Consider the following 27,087-nt stretch of genomic DNA (forward strand, 5'->3'; position numbering starts at 1 on the left):
TAAGAGCCCAGAGACTTGAACCAAATGTAGTTGCTACATGTTGCCATGGAGGGAAAGTAAATTCATATTTCCTGCAAGAAGGTATCTAGCCTAAGTTAACTGTGTCCATGTGCATGCACAAACTCATGCTATAGACAGTGAAGCAATTAATTTAAAATCTTTAAACAGAGTTGGGAAGAAAGGAGAAAAGAGTTTCACATGAGTTTATGACATCTGCTTTTCTGAATTTGTGAACAAGGAGCTTTGACTATCCATCAGCTTCCTGCAGAGCACTGTTCTAAAATGCTCTGTAAGTTATTGAATGTTTGAATGGATATATTTGAATGGCAAGAAGTAAGGATCAACAGTCCCCAACCTAAGGAGGGAAGGGCAAGTGGTCAGTTTTTTTATATAACTAGAAGTGGGCATGCAGCATCCTGAAATTCTGTACAAAGACTTGATAAATTGGGGAAACTTGAGATGTTGACTAATTTTCAGCCATTTCCAGGCATCCGTGCAGCCCAGAGGACACCCACAGAGAATATTAGACTATGTTCCAGGGTGGGAGCCCTTCTTAAGAGTGTTTTGATTTGGGCTGTAATATTTCAATATGTTGTCTTGAGGGCAAAATTTCCCCTGTGGATCTTTGTTACAGTGACAGAATGGCATCATTCATTGAGCACATCTTATATATTTCAGAATTTTGGCACTTGCTTCCCCTATTATTCCATCATGAAAAACAAACAAACTATCCAAAGAAACAAACAACCAAAAAAACCCACCCAGCTGAAGAAAATTTAGCTGAAGAAAACAAACAGAAGTGTATAAATCATGAAATGAAAACTATTTAGGGCAACAAAAGCTCTTAAGCAATCAGAAGGGTTCTCTATAAATAATTATAATTGCCTGGTTATGACACAATGGAGGTGTGCCTGTATCTTTTACAAGAAAACCAGTTGGATGTAACTGGTGGTATAAAATAGTTTTTTAATTCAAGCTGAACTTTAATTTCTATTTCACTGTGATCAAATGTATTTGTTCTAGGTTTCATTATGATGTTCTCATCTAGGAAGGCTATGATCAGGCAAAGTTTCTCTTTCTTTCCCTGCACCTTACGTGGATAGGATATAAATTCCATGACCTTTCTGTTAAATTAAATAATGAGAAAGATCAACTGTGTTTCCTATTGAGCTGGATTCCTCCTCAGAGAACCTGTTTTCTAGTCTTCAGAGGAAGCAATTCCAACTGTCTTCTGTAACTGGAGTTAATGAAATTCATCAGTAAAATCTGTAGAATTATTTTCCCATATTCTTGCAGGGTCCTGGTGCTTGTCAACAGAGTGATACAGCAGAAGATTGCTTGGCATTTTTGCCCAGCAATCAAAATTCAGCCAAGCTGCTACCTCGAGAAATAATTTTAGAAAAAGAAAGGCAAGCTGTTACAGACCTGGGTTAGTGAAAAGAAGCCTTGTTCTGACAGAAAGGAGCAGAATGGGTTTGTATTAATGAAAACAGTCTGAAGTTGACACCAGACAATATTTTAGCATTGAAATTTAAAATCCTTGTTTCTGCAGGTTAGGGACATGAACTGTAAAGCAGTGAACAGCTACACTTGACAGTTCATCACTAATCAATGCTGATATGTCAAACCAAGTAAAATCCTTTGTGGGAGCAAGTCAATAATCAGCACATTAGATACATGATTAACCTGAGACAACAAAATGCAGTTCCTGTCTGAGAGCCCTGCTGAGATTTAACCTTCACAGTATTACTGTTTAGCAAATATTCCAAATGCCTGGTTTAGACAGTCAAACTGATCTAGCTGTAAACTTGCCTAGAAGCATCCTCATGTACCATGTACAGAGGGAAAGGAGGTCTAGAGAAGAGGTAAAAATGCAGTTTTGAGTGTCAAGCAGACTCCAACCAGGGGTGTATTGCTTTCAAGCAAAATTCTTCCAGCCTGTGTAGGTTGGACTAAGAATAACAGAAATAACAAAGTGAACACTGCAGGCTTGAATGATCAATAGGAAATTAGTAGAAGGCAGTCATATTAATGCAATTGGTAATGTATAGAAAATGAACTGTAGATGTCAAATAATGCATGAAGCAACTCTACAGAGATTACAGCAATTAGGATATTGCTACACCTTGGTAGAACATTCCAAATGACGCGTGAAATAAGGTAGCCTTATAGAAACATCACTGTAATCTTTGCCGACAGCAGTGCATGGAGTTGTCCTGTTTTCATTTCCAACAGAGTGTTCCATACTCAGAAACTTTTCATGTCAGAATGAAAACTGTTTTCATTTAGAACAGAAGCTGGCTTTATTTGAAACAAGGGGAATAGCTGGGAAACTTCAGTGTTGCCTTGGCTTTTAGTCAGTGCTAAAAACATTCAAACATGTAGTGATTTTGTGGAGGCATGCAAAGAGTTTCAAATCTATGAGGAACCTAATGTGTTTACATTCAGAGCTCTGTCCACTTTAAAGTTATCTGGTGGCAGCTGTGCTGTTAGCTGAATGCTGTGCTGCATTGTAGTGGTTGTGTTGGGTCGCATTCAGATGCTGAAACAAACTGGTTGGCCATCGCTGTGGGTATCAGATGTTTCATGGGTGTATTTTAATGAATAATTACTGACAGGATTTTAGGAAGAACTAATTTTAAAGCACTTTGCAAACAACTTTCCCTGACATATGTTTTCTTGATGACTTAGGTCTTTAGAGAGCTTTGGCATAGAAATGAATGCTAGCCACAATGCCAAATGTGGGTTCTTTCCCCTTTTGCCCCCTCTCCATTAGGACAAGAGCTCTCAGACAAGAGCTCTAAGGAAGCTTTCTTTTAAATTCCTGATTTCAGACACTTAATGGATTTTGTGGAGGCATGCAAATAGTTTCAAATCTAAGAAAAAAACAAAAGCCAAAGATTATCAGGTTCTCTGTGTTTTCAGTCATGACCCTTGCAAGTTAAGCTCTCTTTCATTTGCTGTGCTTACATAACCACTTCCTGTATGCAACTAGGCTCAGCTGATCTGTGCTATATGGATGGCACTGTGCAGAGCAGTCACTACCATAGAGAAGTCCCCAAACTGTTTTGCTCGTTCTCCGTGGTTACTGGACAAAGAATGTTTTTATTAGCCTATGAATAAAATGCATCAGAGCCTAGAAAGCACTGAATGGAGAAACTACGAAACCAAATTGCCCAGAAAGAACTTCATATGAGATTTAGGTTTGTAAATAAAAGGATGCAGTAGTGTTTTGGAGTGCTGTGTAGTAAAAATAAACAAACTCACTGAGAATGTGAATTTGGAATTTGTTTAGAGAAGTAGGCTGGCAAGTTCCTCAGATATATGGAGCTTTAATCATAGTAAGTATTCTCCCCTGAAAAATTGAACTGTGAAGATGTAGTCATTTGGGGTGTCTGAGATGTTTTTTGCCATTTTTGTGTAATTTTCAGTATGAAAAAAATCAATTAAACTTCCAAATTTCTTCAGAGATTTAGTTTTGTTTGGCAAAACACGTGACAGAGCTGAGTCTTCCTTAGCAGCTCTGTGTGTTAGATGAGAAATTTCACAGTTGCTTCTGGATGATCCTGAAAGTACATCTGTCCTTTTCCTAGATGGGTCTTGTAATCTATGCATATTTGTCAGTAAGTAGCTTTAAAGCAAGAGGAACATCTTCAGCATAACATGCTAGAAAAATAGTCATGTGGTAGGCAGAAAATCAACACAGCCACAAGAAGCAAAATGAAGATTCTGCCAACCACGTGAAGAAATCTTACCTGGCTATGAATTCACAGTATCATCTTGGTGACCCTTCAGTCAGGGATTTCAGATTCTGGTGTACGTATACCTACTACTGGTGGACATGTGAAGTTTTGTACACCCAGGGAACCATCAGCAGATATATGTTTTCTTTCTTTTTACCTCAATTCTGAGGAATCCAGAGATAAAAATGCATCATTCTGTGTCAATTTACACCAGTACTTCATCATTCATAAGTTTATTTAGGTTTAGTCCATTTGCTTTTGCCTGAGCTTGGAATAGTTCTTCATAGTTTGATTAAAGAAGGGCAATGCTAATCTTAAGTTAGTTACAACTGTGGCCTTATGGGGAGTCATGCCAAGGGACCTGCTCTCGCTAGGTCACACTCCATCATTGTGAGACAAGATTCTGCAGCTAAAACTACTTCAAGCAGTTTCAGCCTGAATACTCTTCCCCTTCGATCTTGCCAACTGCTGAGCCTTCTATACTGTATGAGGTAGAATCAGCATCAAACAGAGGGGAGGCAGAGGAACCTGCCAGCACAAGCAGAGATGAACAGCATGTTGCCAGTGAGAAATGTCAGCTTTTATTGCTACTTCCTTAGTTGACCCTTTGTGAATGATTGTTCTGAAGAGCAAGATTTCTTTTTCCCAAGATGTTGCCCGAGTAATAACATTTCCCAAGGAGGTGATGAGTCTCTCCTTAACCTCTGACTGTTTGACGATAGGTTTTAGCAATATTTCCAAATGTCATTGATTTGAGAGACAGACGTATGTGTGCTTGTCACCTCTGATACCCTGAAAGTTACTGACATGCCAGAACTCTCTACATCTCTGGTGTGCATTGGCTTAAATGTACTAATTTACCTGATTTAGGTTCTCCTGCAAAAATCCAGTGTAAAAAAAAAAGGCTCAGGTGAATGGCAATCTGATATTAACAGTACAGTGACAATTTTTATTCCCTTTCTGCTACTCTTTCTCATGATTAAAGGCATAGGAAAGAGTGGATAATGGACTTACTGTGACAGCAGCTTTCAACATGAGTAGACCTGGGCTTGAATTCCTACCCTACCATGGATTTCCTTTGTGGATGCCTATCATTGTCAGATCCGTGTGTTTAACAGGAAGGGAATAGTGCTTCCATACTTTTCCCTTTGTTGTAAGGCAAAGGTGTTATCAAGGACTCTATATTACTCCTGTATAACTGTTAAAAAATTTCAAATAGTAAGGTCACCTTTTACACCCTAGTTTTAGACAGCATGGCACTGAAGTGTTAAATCAGTTCACAGGATCGCAGAATGTTTCAGGTTGTAAGGGACCCCAAAAGATCATTGAGTCAAATCCCCCTGCCAGAGCAGAAAACCTAGAGCAGGTCACACAGGAATGCATCCAGGGTGTTTTGAATATCTCCAGAGAAGGAGACTCCACAACCTCTTGGACAGGCTGCTCCAGGGCTCTGACACCCTGACAGTGAAAAGGTTTCTCCTTATGTTCCTGTGGAACCTCTTATGCTCCAGCTTGCACCCATTGCCCCTTCTCCAATCATTGGACATCACTGAGAAAAGCCTAGCTCCATCCTCCTGACACTCACTAGTCACATCTTTAGAAACATGAATGATGTCTCTCCTTAGTCTCCTCTTGCCCAAGCTAAAGATTCCCAGCTGCCTCAGCCTTTCCTCATAAGGGAGATGTTCCACTCCATCATCTTAGTGGCTCTGCACTGGATTCTTTCAAGCAGCTCCTCTGTCTCTTCTGCTAGAAGGGAAAATTGCATATTGTGTATTACTTGCTAGAACTCAGTTAAGGAGTGGGATATAGTGTGCAAGACAGCCCTGTGGGGATGTTTACTCTGTTCAGGATGCAAGATTACAGTTTTCTATTTAAACCCAAAGCAAGTGAAGGTGTGTGTTTCCTCATAGCTGCTGCAAGTACAAACTGTATGTGCTAGAGAGAACAGAGGGAAGCGCAATGAAACTCCTGGCAAGCAAGCACAAACTGTTACTGTGTATTATTGAACACATATATCTTTCTTTAGACACGTCTATCTATCTCAGTCTACTCCTATGTAGGTAAGTGTGTCTAAAACAAGATGTGTTTTCATAGGGGACTTGTTATACTACTATCAAAAGATTGGATATATTATTTTTGTTGTTTCTTAAGGGCTTCCCTTAGACAGGGACTGAGAGCTAGTAAGCTGGGCAAAACAGCAGCTTGAGAGCTCCAGAATCACAGATGTTAAAGACAGAAAAATAGCCTACTAGGGACAGTTAGTCCAGCTGCTTTGTTATGCAGAGTTATTCCCTGTTGTAGATTAACCAATATTTCTTGCAGTCCTGTTTAATTGTGTGATGAAGTGGCATCTCCACTGGGAGGCTATTACTGAGCTTAATAGATGGGAAGCTTATCTGACATTCATCTTAAATTTCATTCTTCCTTTTTTTAGTTTCATGCCATTAATGGTGCCATCCCTCTTACACTCTAAATAATCACTTGCTCTGTTTGATCCCTTTTCCAAAGATTAATGTAATGTCCTACCTTACTTGGAAACCATCCAACCAGAAATTTTCACTTTTCCTTAATAAAAGTTCAATTCCTTCAGCCACTTGATTTGTGTTATTCCTTTCCATGCTTCCTCTGGGTTTTGTTTCCTACTTGCCTTTGATTGTTCCACATACAAACCCAGGTAAGCAACTCCGATGTAAAACTTGTATATTTTTCTCAGATGCCGATTTACCTAAGATTAAACACTTTTCCTGTTTGTGCTGTTCCTGTTTGTATTCACATTCTGGGGGCTTCTATTCAGTTACATATGTTTGGAACCACATGTGAGATTTATTTTGCTCCTGCAGCAAGAATTTTTTGTAGGGCATTTTACAGAACAACTTGTGTCTCTCACAGGGTGAGGTTTTCAGCTTAGCTGTGTAGGAACCTAAATTTTGATGGGTTGAGTCATTGATTTCAACTTTTTTCTCAAGCCCAGCCTGTCAAGAAATACCATTTGTACATTTTTTCATCCCCTATACTGACCAAAGATGCATAATTCTATGTCATTGTTTAATGAAGGATAAGTGTCACAGAATCTGTGTTTCATGGGTGACTAGTAAATATTAGTTTCACATTGACATATCTTCCTGAAATACAATTTTATGACAAAGTAGAAGAGAAAGTAGTGTCAGGTTTTGAGTTGAAATACCATTCTGTATTCAGGTCTGTTTGGGATTTTGTTTGTGTTCTTTTTTTGTTTTCTTTTTTGTTTGTTGGTTTGGGGTTTTTCCCCCTGTTCTTTTAACCCTGCAGTATGATTTTATGGAACGCTTGGATGGGAAAGAGAAATGGAGTGTGGTGGAGTCCCCACGGGAACGTCGAAGTATTCAGACCCTTGTTCAGAACGAGGCTGTGTTTGTTCAATACTTGGATGTGGGCTTGTGGCACCTGGCATTTTACAATGATGGCAAGGACAAAGAGCTGGTCTCTTTCACTACAGTTATCTTGGGTAAGTATCTCACTGTCTTTATGCCTCCCTCTAATTAATATCATGGAATCATAGAATTAAAGCCATAGTACTTTTCTTGCAGTCTTCAGTATTCAGTGTATTTTCCCTTTGTGGTTTGTTTTGTTTTGTTGGGTTTTTTTTGGCACTGCTCTGTCAGAATATCTGTAACAGGGTACTCATTTTAAGTTGATGATTTATCTTTTAAGATTTTGGCATTACCATACATCTTGAGTTCAGTGCAAGGTCCTGCATCTGAGTCTGGCCAATACCAGGCACAAATCCAGGCCAGGGGCTGAGTAGGCTGAGAATAGCTTTGAAGAAAGGGACCTGGGTATATTGACTGATGAGAAGCTCACCATGAGCTGTTAGTACCTTCATGCAACCCAGAGGGCAATCATGTGCTGGGCTCCACCAAGTAGAGTGTGGCCAGAAGGGCATGAGAGGGGATTCTCTCCCCTTACTCTGACACCACCTCGAATATGCATCCAGTTCTGGTGTCCCCATCATAGGAAGGACACAGAGCTGTTGGAGCGAGTTGATAGAAGGGCCACAAATATGATCTTCTGCTATGAGGATAGTGTAAGAAAGCTGGAGTTGTTCATCCTAGAGAGGAGAATACTCCAGGGAGGACCTTAGATCTGCCTTTCAATACCTGAAGGAATTCTGCAGGAAGGCTGGAGAGGGGCCTTTCATAAGGGTGTCTAGCAATAGGACAAGAGGGAATTGTTTGAGGCTGAGGGAGAGTAGATTTAGATTGCATCACAGAAAGAAGTTCTTCAGTTTGAAGGTGGTGAGACTGGAATAGGCTGCCCAGGCAGGCTGTGAATGCCTCCTTCGTGTGAGTGTTCAAGGCCAGGTTGGGTGAGGCCTTGAGGAGCTGAGTCTAGTTGAGAGGCATCCCTGGCCGTGGTATAGATGATGTCTGAAGTGCCTCGCAGCCTAAGCCATTCTATGATATATATTTGCTATTACCCCGTAAGAATGCTTTTTCTGCTTCTCCAAAACCAAGAATGTTTGTGCTTGTATCTTGTTATGTGTGGATTGTACTTGGAAAACCTTCAGATATTATAAACTGTCCTTGAAAGATTTGTCTGGTCTAGCTTAGAGCTTTCAGGAGCATCAAAAGTCTAATAGTCAGGTAGGCTATTTGATAGTGCAAAAATAGTAATTGGACTGAAGCACAGAGAAAAATATAGTGTTTTATCCAGTTCAGAGGTTCTTCTACACACACCTAGTATCAGATGTTTCATATCCAAAGGATCTGAGACAAATGAAAGTTTCTCTGATGTGGAAAAGGAGAAAGAATAACAGAAATTATGTTAACTCCCAGACAATACTAAATTTGCCATGATTTTGAATACACAGAAAATGCTTTTGGTTGCCATGAAGCAAAATAATGAAAAAGTCTATAGACAACCTTCTTCATGAGACAAAGTCATACCTTTGAGTATCATGTTTCAATTTTTCTTTCGTTGTTTACATGAAACATTTCAGGAGGTCAAACTAATGACAACTCTTCAACAATTTGCTTTAGAGTTTTTTTTATTTAGTGTCCTACAACTGTGAAATTAGATTTAAAGTTGTGCTTGAATCTTTTTCCTTTTCTTTGGTTTAATATGATAGAAAAGTACTCTGTAGGGTTCTGCTAGTTCTAAATCCAAAGTTAATTTTCTGTGTTGCACAGCTGCTATTTGTTTGTTGTTGTTTGTTGAGCCATTAAGTTTGAAACCTCAGGTCCCACAACCACAGGGATTAATGGCAGAGAGTAACAACATTCCAATGAGATATTTTTTTCCCCCTATAATTCTGTGTTGGAAATATGTTCCACTGAAATCTAACATCTTTCAAATGGAAGTAGTTTTAAGAATGAATTTCAAATTTGGAATGTTATTCCTAGGATGTTACTATGCAAAATAGCATATAAATTATCATGCAGCCCTGAAGGCAAATCCTGTGCTGGGCTGCATCAAGAGAAGTGCAGCTGGCAGGTCAAGAGAGGTGATTCTGCCCTTTTACTCTTCTCTTGTGAGACCCGCACCTTGAATACTGCCTCCAGTTCTGGTGTCCCCATCATAAGGACACAGAGCTGTTGGAGCGAGTCCAGAGGAGGGCCACACTTCTGCTGTGTGGATAGCATGAGGGAGCTGGGGTTCAGCCTGGAGAAGAGAAGACTCCAGGGGGACCTTAGAGCTGCCTTCCAATACCTGAAGGGATCCTCCAGGAAGGCTGGAGAGGGACTTTCCACAAGGGTGTCTAGCAACAGGACGAGGGGAAATTGTTTGAGGCTGAGGGAGAGTAGGCTTAGGAAGAAGTACTTCAGTGTGAGCGTGGTGAGACTCTGGAATGGGTTGTCCAGGGAGGTTGTGGATGCCTCCTTAGTGCGGGTGTTCAAGGCCAGGCTGGATGAAGTGTTGAGCAGCCAAGTCTGGTTGAGAAATGTCCCTGCCCATGGTGGGGAGGTTGGAGAAGATGATCTCTGAGGTCTCTTCCAACCTAAGCCCTTCTGTCATTCTATGATGATCCAAGTAATAACAGAAATTGTGAAAAATAAGTATTCTGGTGCAGCTGAAATGTTATCATTAGGCTGGTATGCTTACTGTTCTCAGATTATCAAAGTCATCAACACTTCAGTCAGTCACTTAAACTCTGGTGTTAAACCTCATCCTCTGTTTTCACAGACCTCTTTTCATCCTCTTACATAGCTGCTTGCACCTTTCTTGTTAGAATTTTTTTTTCTTTGGTATAAAGATTATTTGCTGGAGCAGAAGAGCTCCATTTTGTCTTGTTCAGCTCATACTTCTGTCAGCTTAATTAATGAGTCTTTACATGTCTGTAAAAGTAAAAGAAGTTACAGTCCTTATGATACTCAGTTTTACATGGAAGAGACCTTGTATAAGATCAAATTCTCATTGCAAAAGGGATATTGGCAATTTTCCTGATGAAGCATTATGTCTGCTGCATAATATGAGTTCAAATATAGCTGAAGAGGTCTTAAGAGGCAGTCCTGTCTACTTGTGGAGGTAGAGGACGTGAGCGCTGTCAAAAGACCTTAAGTTGTAGTGGTGTCGTTTCTACACTTACCCATTCTGCTTCACCTTAACATTGTGGTGTTAATATTATCAGGGATTGCTCTTCTATATATTAAATACAAAGCAAACTGAATGAAAATTCAGCAAAGAATTTGTAACTTAAATGGGAACCAGCTAATGTGCCTGTGATGCTTGTATTTCAGATTCAGTGCAAGACTGCCCACGTAATTGCCATGGGAATGGCGAGTGTGTATCAGGTGTTTGCCACTGTTTTCCAGGATTCCATGGAGCAGATTGTGCTAAAGGTATCATTTTCCCTATGTTTACAAATAACCCCAGTGTGTGCTTGTGATGTATGGATCTACAGTGCCTGCTAGTTAGCATGGGTCCAAGCTAGATTCAAATAAATCAATATGCAGTTTTTTTCTTAGATCTCTTAGTTGAATACAATGAGGTGGAAGCACTTCTACATTAGCTATGAGCTTGCATAACTACATATTTTTGTGTGTCAAAGGTAGTAGGCAGAAATGGCAGAAAATATTTATTTTCTCTAAAGGTGGATGAAATATCCAATAATCGTTTCTGATTAACTGGTCTGCAACAGAAGACTAATTCTCTTCATCAACAGCATGTAATGTATATTCTGGCTCAGCTGAGCCTTGCTTCTAGTACAGAGCATCTTTCTTGTATGTACAATTACTCTTTGACCAAAGGAAACATGCCTTTTTGTTTTTAGGAAAAGCAGCAGAACATGCTGATGTCTTAAACGAACCCTTTTCTTACATGTTGAGTGTAAATTTCAGCAACTCAAGCTGGGAAGTGCATGATTATCAAGAATTAAACAACAATCTAAAAGATGTCTATGGATTGATAGTATGAGTTTACAAAGCTTTTCTGAGAGTTGGGGATAGTGGTCATAGGGAAAAGATTCATAAAGGAGGACCTCTTTAGTGTATACAGCTAGTAGCACATATAATGTCTAAAATCAATGACTTGCTTGTATTCCCTGCTGTTCCTGAGCAGTCATAACATTCTAGTTTGCTTCTTTCTCAGTTTGTGTGAGGTTTAGGCACACTGTCAGTATCATATGTTTACAATTTTGGGTTGTTAGCTGTTCAAAGGAGGAAAGCCTGATGTTTGAAAGCTTTTTGAAATACCTTGAAGGGGTGCAGAAATGTGCTCATTTCTTTTTAGACTCCTGATGCAGTGCTGAGGACAGTTTGTGCTCCACCTTTCACTGGTGTAGCAGGGTGGCAGCCAGCATACCGATGCATGTCTATGAAACACTCCTTGAATAGCAGTTATAGTTGTACTAGAGTGCGTAATTTCCATTTTGTGTCTCCATATTTGGCTCTTCAAGGTGCCCCACAACAATAACAACAACAAAAAATTACCCCAGTGGCCTTCAAACGCTAATGATATTATTTCAGCAGTAGCCCTACTCATTTGAAAGAATACTTCAAAATACAGCATGCATGTTGTTTGATTACCTGAGAAATTAAGACACTTCACAAATACACAGAAGAGTTATCTGTATATTACCAAGTAAATGGTGTGATAATGTGTGCTATAAACCCACATTGACAGTTGTATGCGTTTCTGTGGTGTTAACCTGTGAAAGTATGCATGCAGTGACCATGTGCTTCACTGCCCCTCTTCGCACATACACAGCCATTAAATCAACTCATTTGCATTTAGAGTTGTGGAGCAATGCTACATTTTGTACTGAACCTCTGTGTAACACTGCAGTCTGTGTTAATGCTAGAAAACACTTTCTTTGGGCTATGTCAGGTAAAGAGCTTTTTTTTATAGGGTACTTGTCAAACTCTGTCAGGCTTCTCCTGTCCGTCAGTACATTCCTTTTCCTTCCTGCTTTGTCCTTTCTGTGTTGTCTCTTCCTTCTCAAAAGCAGAAATGGTTTCTCAGAAGCTTCTTTCAACTCACTTACTGTTTTCTTGTCACACATCATGGTATTTCTAAAGAAGAGAGCAGCTTGAAAAATGACCTAAAATGACAAAATGGGTGTATTGACAGAATCTTCATGTTTCTGTACGAGCACAGAGCTGCACATCTTTATGCTCTGACACAGACCCAGAAGTGTTACGCTGGGTTAGGGTGTAAGGAGTGTATGCCTCGCCCATTGCACAGGCATTGGGAGATGCCCCTTCTCATGTCCACAGATTTTTTTCTGCTTACTTGAGTACTGATTATATGTGAGAGCAGTTTCAGAAGATAGAAATCAAATTTGGGATTGTATGCATGGTGAAACAGAGTAAAACGAGTTTTTGTGAATATATGTATGGACACATGTTTAATATACATATAGTGTAATTTTAAATTTATATTTAAGTGTGGAAATAGATTTGTTTTCTATGTGATTAAAAAAAATATTTCCCTAGCAACACATCTTTCAATGTCTCAGTTCTCCACTATAAAATAAATTGAGGCAAGACTCAAACAGAGAATTGTGGAAAAAAGGCGAACAAGCTCCTCCAATGGCTTTTAGAGTTTGATTTGTGGAATAACATGGAAGTCTAAGAACTTCACATTGGCTGAAACGCAAGTTTGATAGATATGAGGTGTGCTTCTTTGTAGCAAGCCTGATCTTGAGGGCATCAGAGACAACGAATCTTGAGAGGAGTGATCTGCAAACTATTTGCAGACAGAGCAGACGTACTCCCTCTTTTATTGTACTCCATCCATGGACTTCTAAGAGATAAAAACGAAGGAAAATCTATGAGAGGTGACACATACTTGACTTCAAACTCATTACCTCCAGGAAAATACCATGAAAATTATTAGAGACAAGCTGTTGTCCCAACCCACAGGCTTAAATACACTTTCATGGCCTGATTGAAGTGGAGGAAATTTCACCCTGTGAAACTCTTACAAAAAAAAATGATGGGGGAAGGGGGAAAGTGGGGGGTGTTATTTTCTATTTCTCAACTGTATCTACTCAAATAACTTAGGTAGCCAGTATCAACAGATTTAATCCATCCTTGGTCAAGCAAAATTCCATTTGGAGTTTAACCTGATTAAGAATTCCATCTAACACACAACAAAGGTAATGGTACAGTTTAATCTCAAGTGGATAAAGTCTGTATCCTGATAAAGAAAATGTGTATGGTAAAAGGCAGTGGAAGAATTGCTGTAAATTGAACTTCACTGTGAGGTTCTTTCTGTCCACAGTTATCTGTAGGAATTATTGGCAAGAAGTGATGCTATGGCCAAGGATCAATTAAAGAATCAATCATGCAGCTGTGATTGTTAGTTTGGTGTGTTGTCACTTTTTTATATTCATCTCTATTTTTCTGTAACCTCTGTGACATGACCACCCAAGTATATCAAGATGTCCTTCTTACTTAGTGTTCCCACTGTTAATGTCTGATAATAGTTTGGTCTTTCAGCTGCCAAGTTCTGTGGTAAATCTGCAAGGAGGCATCCTTCATCGTGTTCTGCTTTTCACCCTTTGTAGAGTTCAGTGTTGCAATGAGCTGAGTTCCTAGAAAAGACTCAGATGTTGCTATAAATTTGTTTAATCTCATCATATATTTCAAGGGCACGCAGGTCTTCCACTTGTTTAAAAGAAATACTCCCAAAGACACTGTCATGCACTGTTTTGCAAATGTGCTCAGAGCCTCCTTTAATTTTGTGTTACGACACTAGGATTCGCCTCAGAAGCACATTCAGTTATTCTGAAAAGTTGAAGTGAGGTACCATCACGTGGGATTTCTGCTGATGTGATGAGAATAGCCCATAAAGAGATAATGTCCAGTTTGCAAAAGAAGGAAAAAAATCGTGTCAGATAGCCCATGTTAGCTGCCATCATGTTGCCATTTAGCAGATACTTGTAGCTGATTGTTCAATGTATTAGAAACATGTTAATATTTTAGCGCAAATGATTTGAAGGCTTTGGGATTTTTTCAAACCAAAACTTTGTACCATGTTTGATCAGTTAATTTTTTTAATATGGTTTTAAGAACTCTAATAATTCAGATTTATGTTATTGGCAATTTCTTTTGCTGTTCTCCTTGTGTGGGTTTTTCATTATTTTATTTTCATTCTGTTTGTTTTTGGCTTACTGGCAAAGGACGGCGCCACTTTAATAAGTATAAAAAGAAGGGTAGGTTTTTTTAACATTTCTTTTCATTTCTTTTGCAAAATCTATTTAGTTTAAAACAGTTACTGAGATGTAAGGTGTAGTCTATCTCTTTTGAAATTTATTCTAATGGATTTGCTGTTTCTCATGATTGCCTGCACCTCAATATGAGTTCCTGCCACTGCCATTTTCTTTGTTATGTGTGTGCTGTTAATCTCTGCATAAAAATGTAAAAAGCTGTCACTTATTAGGTAAGTAAGGTATAATTGCTAGGAGTAGCAACTCCTGCTTTTTCTCAGATGTTATTCAAATCTCAGCTGTTTGGAACTCTTCTTGCTCTGAGGTTATTCAGAGGCTTATTGCTTGGGCAATAGTGCACAAAGAAGTGGGGCTTTGTCCATTGAATGCTCTGCTTGAAACTATTCTCTTAGTGCCATGTGGAGGATACTCCCAGTGACATAAGAGGTTCTGGGGGTGATTGCAGTGGGGAAAACATGAATTTTGGAGTGCATCTTGCTGAATAATTCAGTACTCAGGTTCATCACTGTAGAGCACATGGCCCACATAAATGTATGGTGTCCAGCTGGCCATGTATAGGAGCTAGTATTTCCTCTCTCTGTAAGGAAAACATTTACCTTCGTAACTCTGCTACAAACATTAGGAATTCAAAGTAGTGTGAATGGAATGGAGATAAATGGGGGGGGGAAATATGATAGGCAGTGTTGCAAAGGCACTAGCAGTGTGACTGTTGTCAGTTTAGGGTAACACAGTAGTAAAAGAAAGTTTTGGAAAGGGTCAGACAGGTGATATCATGTGGACAACAGAGGACAAGTAGGGCTTCCAAAGAAGACAGAGTATGGGAAAGAGCTAAAAATAGTCTTCTAAAAATTTTCCTTTTTTAAAAAAGCAATATGAGTCACAGAGAGATTGAAGTCAGAATTCTAGCAGTGAGCAGTCTGGGGTTAAGTGGTCTGCAAAAGTTCACGTTCCATGTGATAAGAGGAAGGGTCCTGCAACAGGACTGGGAAAGAAGGGCAACAGTGCTGAAGCTGGGTTATCAGGTTAACAACACGATTTTTGTATCACCATTGCATGCAGACATGACTGAAGAAGACTGAATTTATCAATACCGGAGGAAAAGGTGTTGATTTCATGTACATTTTAGTTGCTGAAAGCTAGGGTAAGAATTCTGACAGAGAGATGTAATGCATAACAAATCTGAGTCCAGGAAATGCATGAGTCAAAAATAACATCCAATTTTGAACATTAATGACGGATTGAATGATGGTATTGTCCACTGTGATAGAGCAGGAACGGGGGGGAGGGCTGAGAAGTAGTGGGTTAGGGAGAAAAAAACCCTTTGTTGGCAAATATTTTATGAATTCATAATCCTAGCATGTCTCATCACTTACATCATACTCATAAGAAAGTAAGTTAAAAATAAAAAATTAAGAGGTGTTCTTTTCTTTGGAAGTGCTGCATTCATGACTTGTCACCCACACATATCTCACTTCCTTTTTTGCAGTTCACAAAATTTATCATGTACAGTTTCTCTCTTAGTATCTCTTCCTGGGTGAGTTTGGTTTTGGGGTTTCTGTGTTTATAGGTGTATGTGTGCCAACTTATCTATGTGCTGCTGCAGCAGCACAGCCCTGCCTTGTCACTCAAATCTTTCACAGTGGGTGGAAGCATCATTTTGATACTTGAACAGACAAGGCAGTCTTTGGCAGTCTTCCACTCCAGCAGCTCTCACCTCTCTAACTCAGTACCTTAAAATGCCTTTGTTATAAATGTTCTTCTCATTTTCCAACTCTCATCTTTTATTGCAGACTTTTTGCATTTCTGACAAACTGATCATGTCCTCACTTGCCTTCCAAGGAGTTATGTGTACAGGGCAGTGCTTTGCTGTCTGCCCTCAGTTTTCTTAGTTTTATAGAACTTCACTGAAATCTGACAATGGTTTTGTGCTATCCACTGTGCCTAAATAATTGCAGAATAAATAAATGGGCATGAAACCTATTTTGTCTATGGTTGACAGTCATTACCATGTATCAGCTGCTACCTTGCCTGCATGGAATGAGGTAGTAGCCTTGATCTAGTGTCAAGTAGACAAGTAAAGCCAACACAAAATCCACCACTCTTAGCTCTTTCTAATGGGCAATTTAAACATGAGCCAAGAACTGAAAGGGTCACAGGCTGAATTCTTTGTGATTGTTAGTGGTCATGGCTCCAAAATAGGTTCAAGGTGTGCAGTCAGTGATGTGCAAAGGAACTGAATTCAGGAACCATTGTTTCTAGTCTGCAGCTTTCCTCATCAATCCTCATGAACTCTGTTGGAGATTAGAGGTAAACAATAGCACTGGAGAGTCTGGATTCCAGAATTCTACAACAGATACTTTGTTAAATTTCTTTTACAACACAAGTCATTTAGCATCCTAACATTTCATTAGTCTTTAAAACTATGAACCTCTCCCTGTAGTACATTGTTGATTAAATGTGAGGATTAGCAGATGTTGGCAAGATGTACTGAGGTTACTCCCTAGCCTGTGCTGGTCTAGAATTGGAGCTTCAGGTGTTTTGTGTTCATTGTAAACAATGGTGACAAAGTTGAAATGGGATGCAGGAGCTACTTTTGGCACTGTAAATATTTGGGAAAACAATCTTTAAAATGTGGCTTTCAACAAGCAAGCTAGTAACTTCTCGTTGTTCTTAGAAATCTTAATGGTTTCTGCTGATTCCAGTGTTGAATTGAGGGTTATAGAGAAATTATCTGCAGGAGAGCTTATCCCAAATAATTTCAAGCGGAGATGCTCCTGTTGTTTAAAAGCACGTCTTGCTTTCTGTTTGTTCTAATAGTGCCTTTACAGGCCAGCAAAGAAAGCTTTACATTTTTAAAAGGTATTTATTTATCATTGTTAAATGTGCTCAATACTTGCACATAGTATAGCAATTTAATTAGCTTTTGTTTCCTGTATTAAGCTGCCAGTAAGCATACAGCCAAATTTGTGCCTATGGGTTGCATTACCCTCTCTCATGTTTCTAAATTCGTGTTGCAGCCTATGAACTTGAAATTATGTATGACTCCTTTTCCCAAATTGCTTGCAGGATGGTGGTACAGCTTAAAGGTGGACTTGTTTCTGTAGGAGAAAATTTCTTAGGCAAAGCTAAGAGGATTAAGAAACAAATGGGGAGTGCTGAGGAATTCAGTAATGAAGGAAGTGACTCACTGAGACAAGTTGCCAATGCCACTGTTGGACAAAATGCTAGGTAAAAAGAAAAAGAGGGCATGTAATAATTCTGATTCCCCGATCGCAGTGAACAGTGGTGCATCTTGATCTGATCACTTATTACGCAGCCTGGGGAAATTCCACAGGCAAAGCCACAGGCAGTATGGCTGCTGAGGCCCACAAACTGCAACCAAGTTTTACTTGCTTTGTATGATAAGGAAGTTTGCTTTGCTTATGTCCAAGATGGAAAGCATATGGAAGAACAGTAAAATCATATTAATGGATTTTTCTTCAAGAGCAGTATAGTAGTGTTTTCATACTTAATAAAAGCTGAGCACATTCCCTTGATCTGTCACAGCTGCTTTTTCATTTTATCTCCCATTCTTACACATGTGCAACAGCAACATATCTATTGCCACAAATATTTTGTGTTCCAATGGGATTCCAACAAATTAAGTATTTCAAAAGGTTCCCAGTGCAGCAAGGAGATAGACATGCATACAAATACATGCACAGCACAAACTGTTGTGCAGATTAGTTTCTGGCTGGCCAAAAATCTCGTCTTACAATGCTTCCAGTGGTGGCTAAGAATCGCTCCACTCTATACTCTGCTGAGCTGAATTGTGCTTGCAGTGATGCATGCTTTGTAATTTGTTTTTGTATTTAATTGGTTAGGTTATTTAATTGTGTTGCAATCTATATTTTGTTGTTAGATTGCATTGTCTCTGCGGAATTCTACTGGCATTTGTTTATTTCATTAAGTTCTATGAGTCTGTCTTTGCAGTAGTGTTGGGATCATCTTGGAGTCCTTGCAATGATGGCAAATGTCATTGAAGCAACTAATATTAAGTAGTATTGTAAATCATTTTGTACAAATGCAGCTGTTAAGAGATCCTTCGACATTTGCCATCCCTGAATAACAGAAACAGCTTTAAATCACAGCTTCAGATTTCAGCATGCAGTGCTATTTTCATATCCGCATTGTATCTAGATTTGAATCTGTAATTTAGATCTTCTCCTGTATTTAGACCCTAGTTGGGTGATATTAAATTCAGTTAGCTGTCATCCCCCCTTATTTTCTCAAACAGAAAGATTTCTAATTCAAATATAGAAAAGTGTTTAAATATCTGTAGCTAATGTGGAAATGTGCAATTAATCATGTTGTGATTTAAATATTTTCTGATAAATTTAACAAGGCAAATAGTATTAACTAAAATGAGACCAGAGCAGCCTGTAGGTGCAATCCGACACCTACTGCATTGCTATTTAGCTAGACACAAACTATTAACAGAGAAGTAACAGTTTCTACCTCATTCCCTGGGAAGGGTGCAAAAGCTTTCCAAAAATATTTGAAGAAATATTCCATATTTTCGTTTCTTTTTCTAGATGAAGAAATGACTCATGCTGTTAGTGCTTCCCTGTTGTGAATCACAACACATATGTTGGGGAGGATAATTGTGGTGTTTGGGTTTTGTGAACTTGAAGCTTCACATCTTTGATTTCTCTCTGGCTCTTTTCATGGAGGTAGCTACTGAAACCTCTAAAATGATTTAGTTTTCCCTTCTTTCTCAGTTTTGCTAGTGCTGAAGTTATCAAGACATACAAATAAAGATCTACTTGCTGGTCTATGACAGTAGACTATTTCAACATCCATTTATTTCCATCCTATCTGTTGGTTGAAAGGAAAATTTATTTCTCAGCATGTTCTTGTAGTTGTACCAACTTCACTACTTATATCTAAAGCAGGAATTTCACAGATCTGATTCCATGTTACTGCTTCCCACAGAAAAAGAGTTTTAGATTGCAAGGAAATGTTTTCAGGACATTTATATCCACCACCTACATCTTCTTCCAATCTCATGTATCATACAGAGAATTGAAAAGAATTCTTCCCTCTCTTTTTTACCCCTGTTTTCAAAAGCATAAATATGTGGCAAACTGATCAGTCACATTCCCCTGTGGGAAACTAGGATCAGGGCAGGGTAGCTTCCATTTCCTTGAGTACATTGATGCATATGAAAAAGAAACTGAACTGTGCTGCTCTTTAATGATGTGGTAAATAGGAAGGACTGCTATAATTGGACTGACTGTAAATCTACTATCTGTAAACCATCTTCATGTACTGCATGGAAGACCGCAGTCTTTAATTTAGGTAGAGATAGTTGGAGAGTTACTGCAGTAGTGGAGGGGGAACAAACAGGCTGGTGAAGTTTTGAATCTAGAATGTACTGACAAGAGAAAGTCCTCAAGACATTTCAACCCTGGCACCGTTGGCTGGTTTTACAAGTGTCTAGCTCAACTCATCCAATCTATAGTTTGTTTTATACCACTTGAAATATCTATTTTATGTTCTGCTATGGCTTTTCCAGGGGAACAGGGACACATTCATCTTTCTTCCTTAGGTATTTTTGGTAGCAGTTTTAAGCAAAGCACTTATCTAATGGCAATACATGCTTTGTAGCAGAGTAAAGGAGGGAACAGCGAGTGTAGTCTTATTGAGATATAAGGTCACACTGAAGGTAAGGATAAAAGCTATGAGCTTTTTGATAAATTTTGGCTAGAGCAAAAGTTTGCTGAGTGTTCAGAAGGATGTAAATATTCATTGTGCAATTAATGATGTTCAGTCACTTCTATAAAAATCCTGCCATTTTTTCCTGTAGAACAGCTTAAGTACTTATTGATTGAGAACTTCTGTAACTCCCAAAATGGAGGCATCCCCATATCTCTACAGGTATTTTAAATGAATTGAATTAATCATAGGCTTAAAAGTCTCTAGTGATCTCCGTTAACTTTCCTGGGTTTAATTAAAACATCTGTGCACTTTTAATTTATCGATTCATCCAACTCATATGTCATGTTTTTAACACACCCCAGCATGCTCTGCATCATTTTTAACCCAATTTCCACTTAACTAAAGCAATTAAATTCACCCCGGATTAATTAAAGCATCCATACTTTAGTGCTTAAGTCAGCGTGTGCTGCTTTCCCCAAATGGTTTCTGAATGTCAGAGATTTGACACACCTGATGGGTTTTTTGTCCTTCTAGAAATTCTTCTGTGAATCTCTTTCTTGCTTACTAATGTGCAGTTTGACAGAGCTAGACAAGGGAGCTTGGTAAGGCTCAGGTTGAGCAACTGAACTAACGGTTGCAGAGCATGAGTACTAAGGATTGCAGGGCTATAAAGGGCTGTACACTTCATCCTAGCACTAACTTGGTGCTCACAAGCATAGAATAACGCTACTATTAAATCATTTAAATTATTTGAGTACTCTTTAGTCAAAGTCAACAATTTTATGGAGTAACTAATAAAGCATATAATGCCAGTACCAGCTAGTCACACTTGACATTCTTCTGCTACTACATGAATTTCTACAAGATGGTTTCTGCTTGAAGAGCATGAGGTCTTCAATATTCTAGAGTTTCCTGTTCTTGACAATATTTCATCCTGATGGAAGTTAGTGATCTTGAAGAGCAGGCAGTCTAGCCAAACACCTTTCTTCCCACCCTTGCAAATATCTGTTTGTGAAACATAAAGAACAAACGAGTGAAGACATTCCTTGATTCATTCACTCTCCCGTGCCAAAATTATTTTCTTGGGGCCCAAGTTTGCTTAGGAGTGGGGCAACTTCTTACCAGGAAAGTAGCATAAAAACAGCATAAGCAAGTAAAAGTGAAACAGCATAAGCCATTGAGTGGTCTTAGAAGTCATTTCAGATTTTCATATATCCATAAAAGAACTCCAGTTACTAGACATGCAGATAATAAGTGAAAGTTGCATCCAACTGATTAAAATAGGTTTAACCAGCAAACATGAAGGAAAGTGTTGTCAGACAAAACAATTGCATTTTGAAACTACAAATGAAACACTCATATGTTTCATGTCTCCGAATGTTTTGAAATATGGGCAGACACTTGATGTGGCAAGGGACGTGATAATATGCTAGGTTTCAGTACTTTTTTTTTTTTTTTTTCCCAGATAATAATAATGTAAAGCCTAGAGTCAACATTTTGGATCAGGTTGTCAGCAATTTCTTAAATAACTGGGATGATTTTCTAAAATGTTTGCAGTTCCTGTAGTTTTAGTGGTTTTGTAGAGTTAAGATTGTTTATATGTAAATAGGTATAAGTTCACTTTAGGAAGTTCTAGGCAAGAACTTGGCTTTTGGAGTGTATCTAAAATTATTCACGGCTTTGGTATACCATTGTAGCAGAATTCAGCTCTAGCATCAGTAAAATACATCTTCACTTGCTTACATATTGATCTAATTTATCCATTGAAGAGAAATTACCATTTACAGACTAAATGTTATATGTATGCCACCAAGATAAAGACATCAAAGAGAAAAACACAAGTACAATGCAAACCTATTTGTATTTTTTAGGTATTCAGAACTAGATGGTTGTAGAAGACACTGGGTTTGGATTTTTCCTTTATTTCTGCTTCAGTTTGGAGCTGACCTGGAATGCATTTATTTGCTTTAGATTAGACTGTCATAAGCAGTAATCCATCTTCTTTATATACTGGCAAAATCATGCAGAATCCCTCAGCAATAGGCACTTAATCTCCGCTAAATGGAACTCCAAGTGTGAGCTATTACAGAGTCTCAATTAATTATCCTCTAGAGGAACCACACCCAGAAGGTTCACCAGTAAGGTTCTTTGGTAAGAAATTTGACCTCTGTCTGTCTTCAGTAGCATTCCCAGTCGTCGGTGAAACAAAGAGCGGCTTGATTTCTATTATGCTACTGTGTGTATTTCATTTTTTTATATAACTAAGACTTTGTGCAAGTCTGTCCAAAGAGAATATTCAAATTGCCCAGTCTGTAGGTCAAGATGACTTTTGAGATACATCTGTAGCATGTTAATATGGTTGTATTGAAGACTTGAAAAACATTTACTCTGTTTGGTGATACATAATCACTTCCCCTAAGCTTAGAGACATTGGGATGACTCTAATGAGCATAGGGAAGAATTCTTGGGGCAAAACCAGACTGAAAAAAAAAAAAATAAGTAAAGGAAATTCTTTTTGATGAGAAGACTCAAATTGTCCCTGCATGTTTGGAAGTAGAACCAAATTTTTGTCTAGCTCCAAGCAAATTTTGAATCAACCTCAACAGGTGCTGTGCATGCTAATATTAGTGAATATCCTCCACTGCTGGGTCATAATAGTTACACTAGACCAGTATGTGACCACACAGAGAGGTGATCCTTCTGCGGTTTTGAAAGTGCATATGCTGTCAGGCACACTTCTTTTCATCTGTGAGATTCAGCAAATGTTTCAGGACTGAAACTCGCTCCTCCTAAACAGGAACATCTGCAGATAAAAATAGTCTTTATTTCTCTTAGGTCTGACAAAGCTTTGTACAGTTCAAAAAGAGTTGAACATACCTTCCATAGGAGTATAAATAGTGTTTCTTCAGAATGGTTTCTTTTTGTGAACATGTTTGTACAAAGGTTGTATTACAGAAGTAAAGCTCTAATGGCTCAGACCATAATTCCATTTTACCCAGCATTTCAGATCTAATGGTGTCATACAACAGATAGATGAGGAAGACTAATAAATTCTACCTGCCTTTGATGCTTCTTCAGTAAATTCTTTTAGTTCTAGAGATAACTTGTGTTAGGGCTTCCTACTGCAGATGGTGTCTTTTTTTTTTATAGTAGCCTTTGTAGATTTTCATTCAATAGATTTGTCTAACTATGTGTTCAGTCAGAGAGTATTCTAGGATTTTTAAGTTTTCAGATTGTCTTGTTAAAATCAGTTGATGGAACGGTTAGTAGCGCACAGGGTGTAAGGGCACTTTAGATGGTGTCTAAGTGCTCTATTACTGCAGCCTTTAACTTGCACTTCAACATGTGGTCCTAATTTTCCTTACTGCTTGCACTGTGGAGAAGCTACCAAATGTGTGTTTTACGTACACCAAGTGGTAGTGAGACTAGGGCATGCAAGCATGATGGATACAACTGTGCTGGTCCTTACTCAAGCAATACCCATCAGGCTTGATACAGTTTACTTCACCTAGAGCAGTGACTTCTCATACCAACCTGCCTCCAGCATCTCGCCATAAAATTCTGTGGGAATATTTTTCTGTTGAAAAATGGTGTCTTGATGTGGAATGACTTTTGCCAGCTTCCCTGAGCTCTGAATAAGCCTGTAGATGGCACAAAGGGAGCTAACCTTCTATGCCCCATCAGAAGATTTACATTTGGATGCAAAACTGAGCTGCCTGCAAAATAAGGCAATATAAGGACAGGGAAGCATTGAGATGTGAGTTCAAAAACCTTTCAAGTCTGCATATTTTTATGCCTGGAAAGTCAAATAAAATTCAAGAGAAGTATACCATTTTTTGTTTCATGAGGACAAACTGAAAAAAGTCTGCAGTAGAGAAATGACAGTCCAGATTCTAGTGGTATAGGACTCTCTCTGCACCAGGAACTAAGACAGAAATCTGCCTTCAAATCCTGTTTGGAACTTCGAGTAGCAGGGGAAGGCCTCTCAATCAAGCAGCTGTGTAACTAAACCAAGTTCTGCAACAGCCTCCAAGAGTTTGACTCCTCAGACACCCTTTAATGGTTTCTTGCTATGCTGTAGAAGCATGTGCACACCTCTGGTGAGTATGTCCATGTAAATACCATAAGGATGGGTGAAAGGCATGTGTACACGGGCTGTAGCTGGGACACCTATGTGTTAATTGTCACTGGTCAAAACAATGGCCTTTAATGCCACACCATTTGGGCATTACCTGTTACCATCTCCCTTCCTAGTCCATGTGTCCAAGCTCTTATCAAATGGTCTTCCCTCATGCATCAAGGAAAGTTAACATTATTCCAAAATACCTATCCAAAGATAACCTTTATAGAGACAACTCTTAGTGGGATGTTTGGCCAGTCTTTCGTGCTCAATTAATGCTTTTAAATGTGTGCAGCCTACAAGACTCAAAGGTCTGTAATATCCATTGAGTAGCTGAGCCCCATGTTAAGAATTTTGCCTGCTTTTGTTCAAGTGAGGTGAAAGTTCTTCACAGAGAGAGTTGTGGAGTCACTGTCCCTGGAGGTGTTCAAGAGGGGATTGCACTTGGTGCCATGGTCTAGTAGTCATGAGGTCTTGGGTGACAGATTGGACTTGAAGATCTTTGAAGTCTTTTCCCTTTTCCAACCTTGTTGATTCTATGATTCTAAGTACTTGCTAATGGGCAGAATCTCATCACCAAAACTGTTTTTAGGGTTAATACCTGTTATTCGAACTTCACTCAGGACATATACCTTTGTGCTTAGTTTTCTTGTGTGTGGCCATAACTACTCTTCAAGATCTCTGTCTGCTTTTCTGACAGTGCTGCTGTGCAATACACAGTTGTCTTTATGTGATTTACCTGTCCATAGAAATGAGGCGGAGCTTGATTGTTTCATTAAATAAACCAGCCTTCCTTCTCAGTCCTTCAGCAGACTTTGAACAGTCAGCTCCCTCCTGGAATGGGAGCCCTCCACTTCACATAGACTAATTCAGTAGTCCTAGATTGCAAGAACTCCAGATGACTCTCTAGTTATTTGCATGTGAATTGAAGATACCTGGATGTAAAAGTAGAGTGGACTATTTTGCCCTGCAGCTATATGGTTTAGTAATTATGTATGGCAGACCTCGTTAGACTGCTTGCTTCTGTTTTCTGTGGAGAAGCAGCTTGATTCTCTCTGTTTCTCTCACACAGGACACCCTATGAGCTCATAGCAGAAGTATTAATGAAGAACTATTTATTGCAACATTTACAAACCAGCATCTTATAACCTACACTTGCTTGCATTTTTGCTTACATGTTTTTTCTGCTATCTTAGTGGCATAACAGTGTTGGAAATGCCAACCAAGAACCTCTGTCATTTTTCTTACTCTCAAAGTGATATTCCTGTTACAGGGTTTGTAGAATAACCCAAGAGGGGGATATAGATTAAACTTTGTAGCTTTGGATTGCAAGTGTCTTAATCTTCATTTCATCCCTAAGGTTAAATTCCTGAAGCACCAAAGCAGAGTAATGAAATACTGAAAAACTAATGTGGAAGCTCTTTATCTCAAGACTCAGCATCAGCTAATAGTTTTCCCTGTGCTGTGACAGTCTCTGGTGTCCCAGATGTTGAATTTTGAATATTCAGATCAAAACTGGGAGCTAAGAATATCCTTCCCATAGGAAGTTACAAATAGCAGATATACCTCTTTTAGCTGGACGATAATAGTCCATTTCTTGATGATACATAGGGACAAGGAGAGGGGAGAAGTAATCTTACAGCAGGTGAGAGGCACAATATTATCTTACAGGGCACTGTGTTGTTCAAATAGAGTTAATGCCTTTATTTGAGCTTTGAATCCAGAGGAGAGGTTTGCAGAGCACAAGTCATTTCAGGGGCTGAATGCCATGTTGACCTGAAAAAGAACAAAGCAAAAAAAGCTGTTCCTCACTCATATCCAGCTTATAAGCCAACTCTAACATTTTGTATTTAGAACTACTTGAACAAAAGTGATTTGTCTGAAGAAACTCTCTACTGCTTACTGATTCATTTATCTTCCCTGGGACACTTTCTTTCTATGTAGCTTTATCACACCATAGTGAGCAGGTTGAAGGGCAAAAACAACCCCTGTGCTAGCGTGTCCCCGTGCAGCTGGAGAATTCACATTGAGCGTAATGATAATGTTGAGTGTCTTCAATGGCTTGGAAGGATGTGGAGTTTGTATCTAACAATATTACTCCATTCTGTGGTGGACTTGAACAAAGGGACTGACAGCTTAATTACAACATAGAGGACCTAATAGGTGTCTCAGTCTAGAGATGAGGCCCAGATAAAGGGCAGCATCTCTACAATGTGTCAGGGTGTGGAGGGTGTCATCAAGAAACTTGCCACTCATGATTACTCCAGGTCTTCAGGATAAGCTGCCTTCTGTTCACTTACCACCAGGTCCACTACACCATGACAAGTAAAGAGAGCAGGACTGAAGTGATTACCTTTCTCACAGTGACTTGGGAAAACATGTGAATGTCAGCCCAAGCAAGACTTTTAAGTGCAGTGGAATGGAGAGTTATGGACAAAGGAATTGTTCCTGTCCTCATATCCTCATACCCAAAGGGTGGAAGTGGTCCTAGTTTGATCCCTTTCTTTATGGCTCACCTCTATGAGTTGCAGCAGCAGCAGCAGTTCACTTATTTAAGCAGTGAACAGCAGTGCATGCCAGGAAACTGAGACAGATCCTGTGGTATAGCTCATTCAGAAAAAAGGAATAGTCATATAGTATTTCAGGTGCTCTAGTTCAGTGTGTTGTATATTATAGGAGGACATATGATGATGATGTGCAAAAAGACGTAGAACAGACTGTCCCAGAGTGCAGTATGGGCATAGTGAATATTTGTCTGGTTTGTAAGTCAGTCTTACGGTTCAGTAGTGCTAATTCTGAAACCAGCTGCAAAAAACAAAACAGGTAGCACTTGAGCATAAACTTTTTCCCTGAACTCAGTAAAGCACTTG

At 39.1% G+C, this 27,087-nt stretch overlaps 1 protein-coding gene across 16 annotated transcripts in view; it reads left to right on the forward strand.

Moving 5' to 3' along the window:
* Positions 1-27,087, forward strand: part of TENM2 (teneurin transmembrane protein 2) — a 668,081-nt gene that overhangs the window by 554,796 nt on the left and 86,198 nt on the right. For 15 of the 16 annotated variants that reach the window (XM_054168518.1, XM_054168516.1, XM_054168517.1 and 12 more), the window contains 2 exons: positions 7,035-7,230; positions 10,463-10,564. In XM_054168518.1, coding sequence (XP_054024493.1) covers positions 7,035-7,230; positions 10,463-10,564 — 298 coding nt within the window. Of the gene's footprint in view, positions 1-7,034; positions 7,231-10,462; positions 10,565-14,349; positions 14,383-27,087 lie in introns of all 16 variants that reach the window. The other variant, XM_054168532.1, reaches the window with a different exon arrangement.

This window comes from Dryobates pubescens, chromosome 16 (assembly GCF_014839835.1).
Source record: "Dryobates pubescens isolate bDryPub1 chromosome 16, bDryPub1.pri, whole genome shotgun sequence".
NCBI classification, from domain to species: domain Eukaryota; kingdom Metazoa; phylum Chordata; class Aves; order Piciformes; family Picidae; genus Dryobates; species Dryobates pubescens.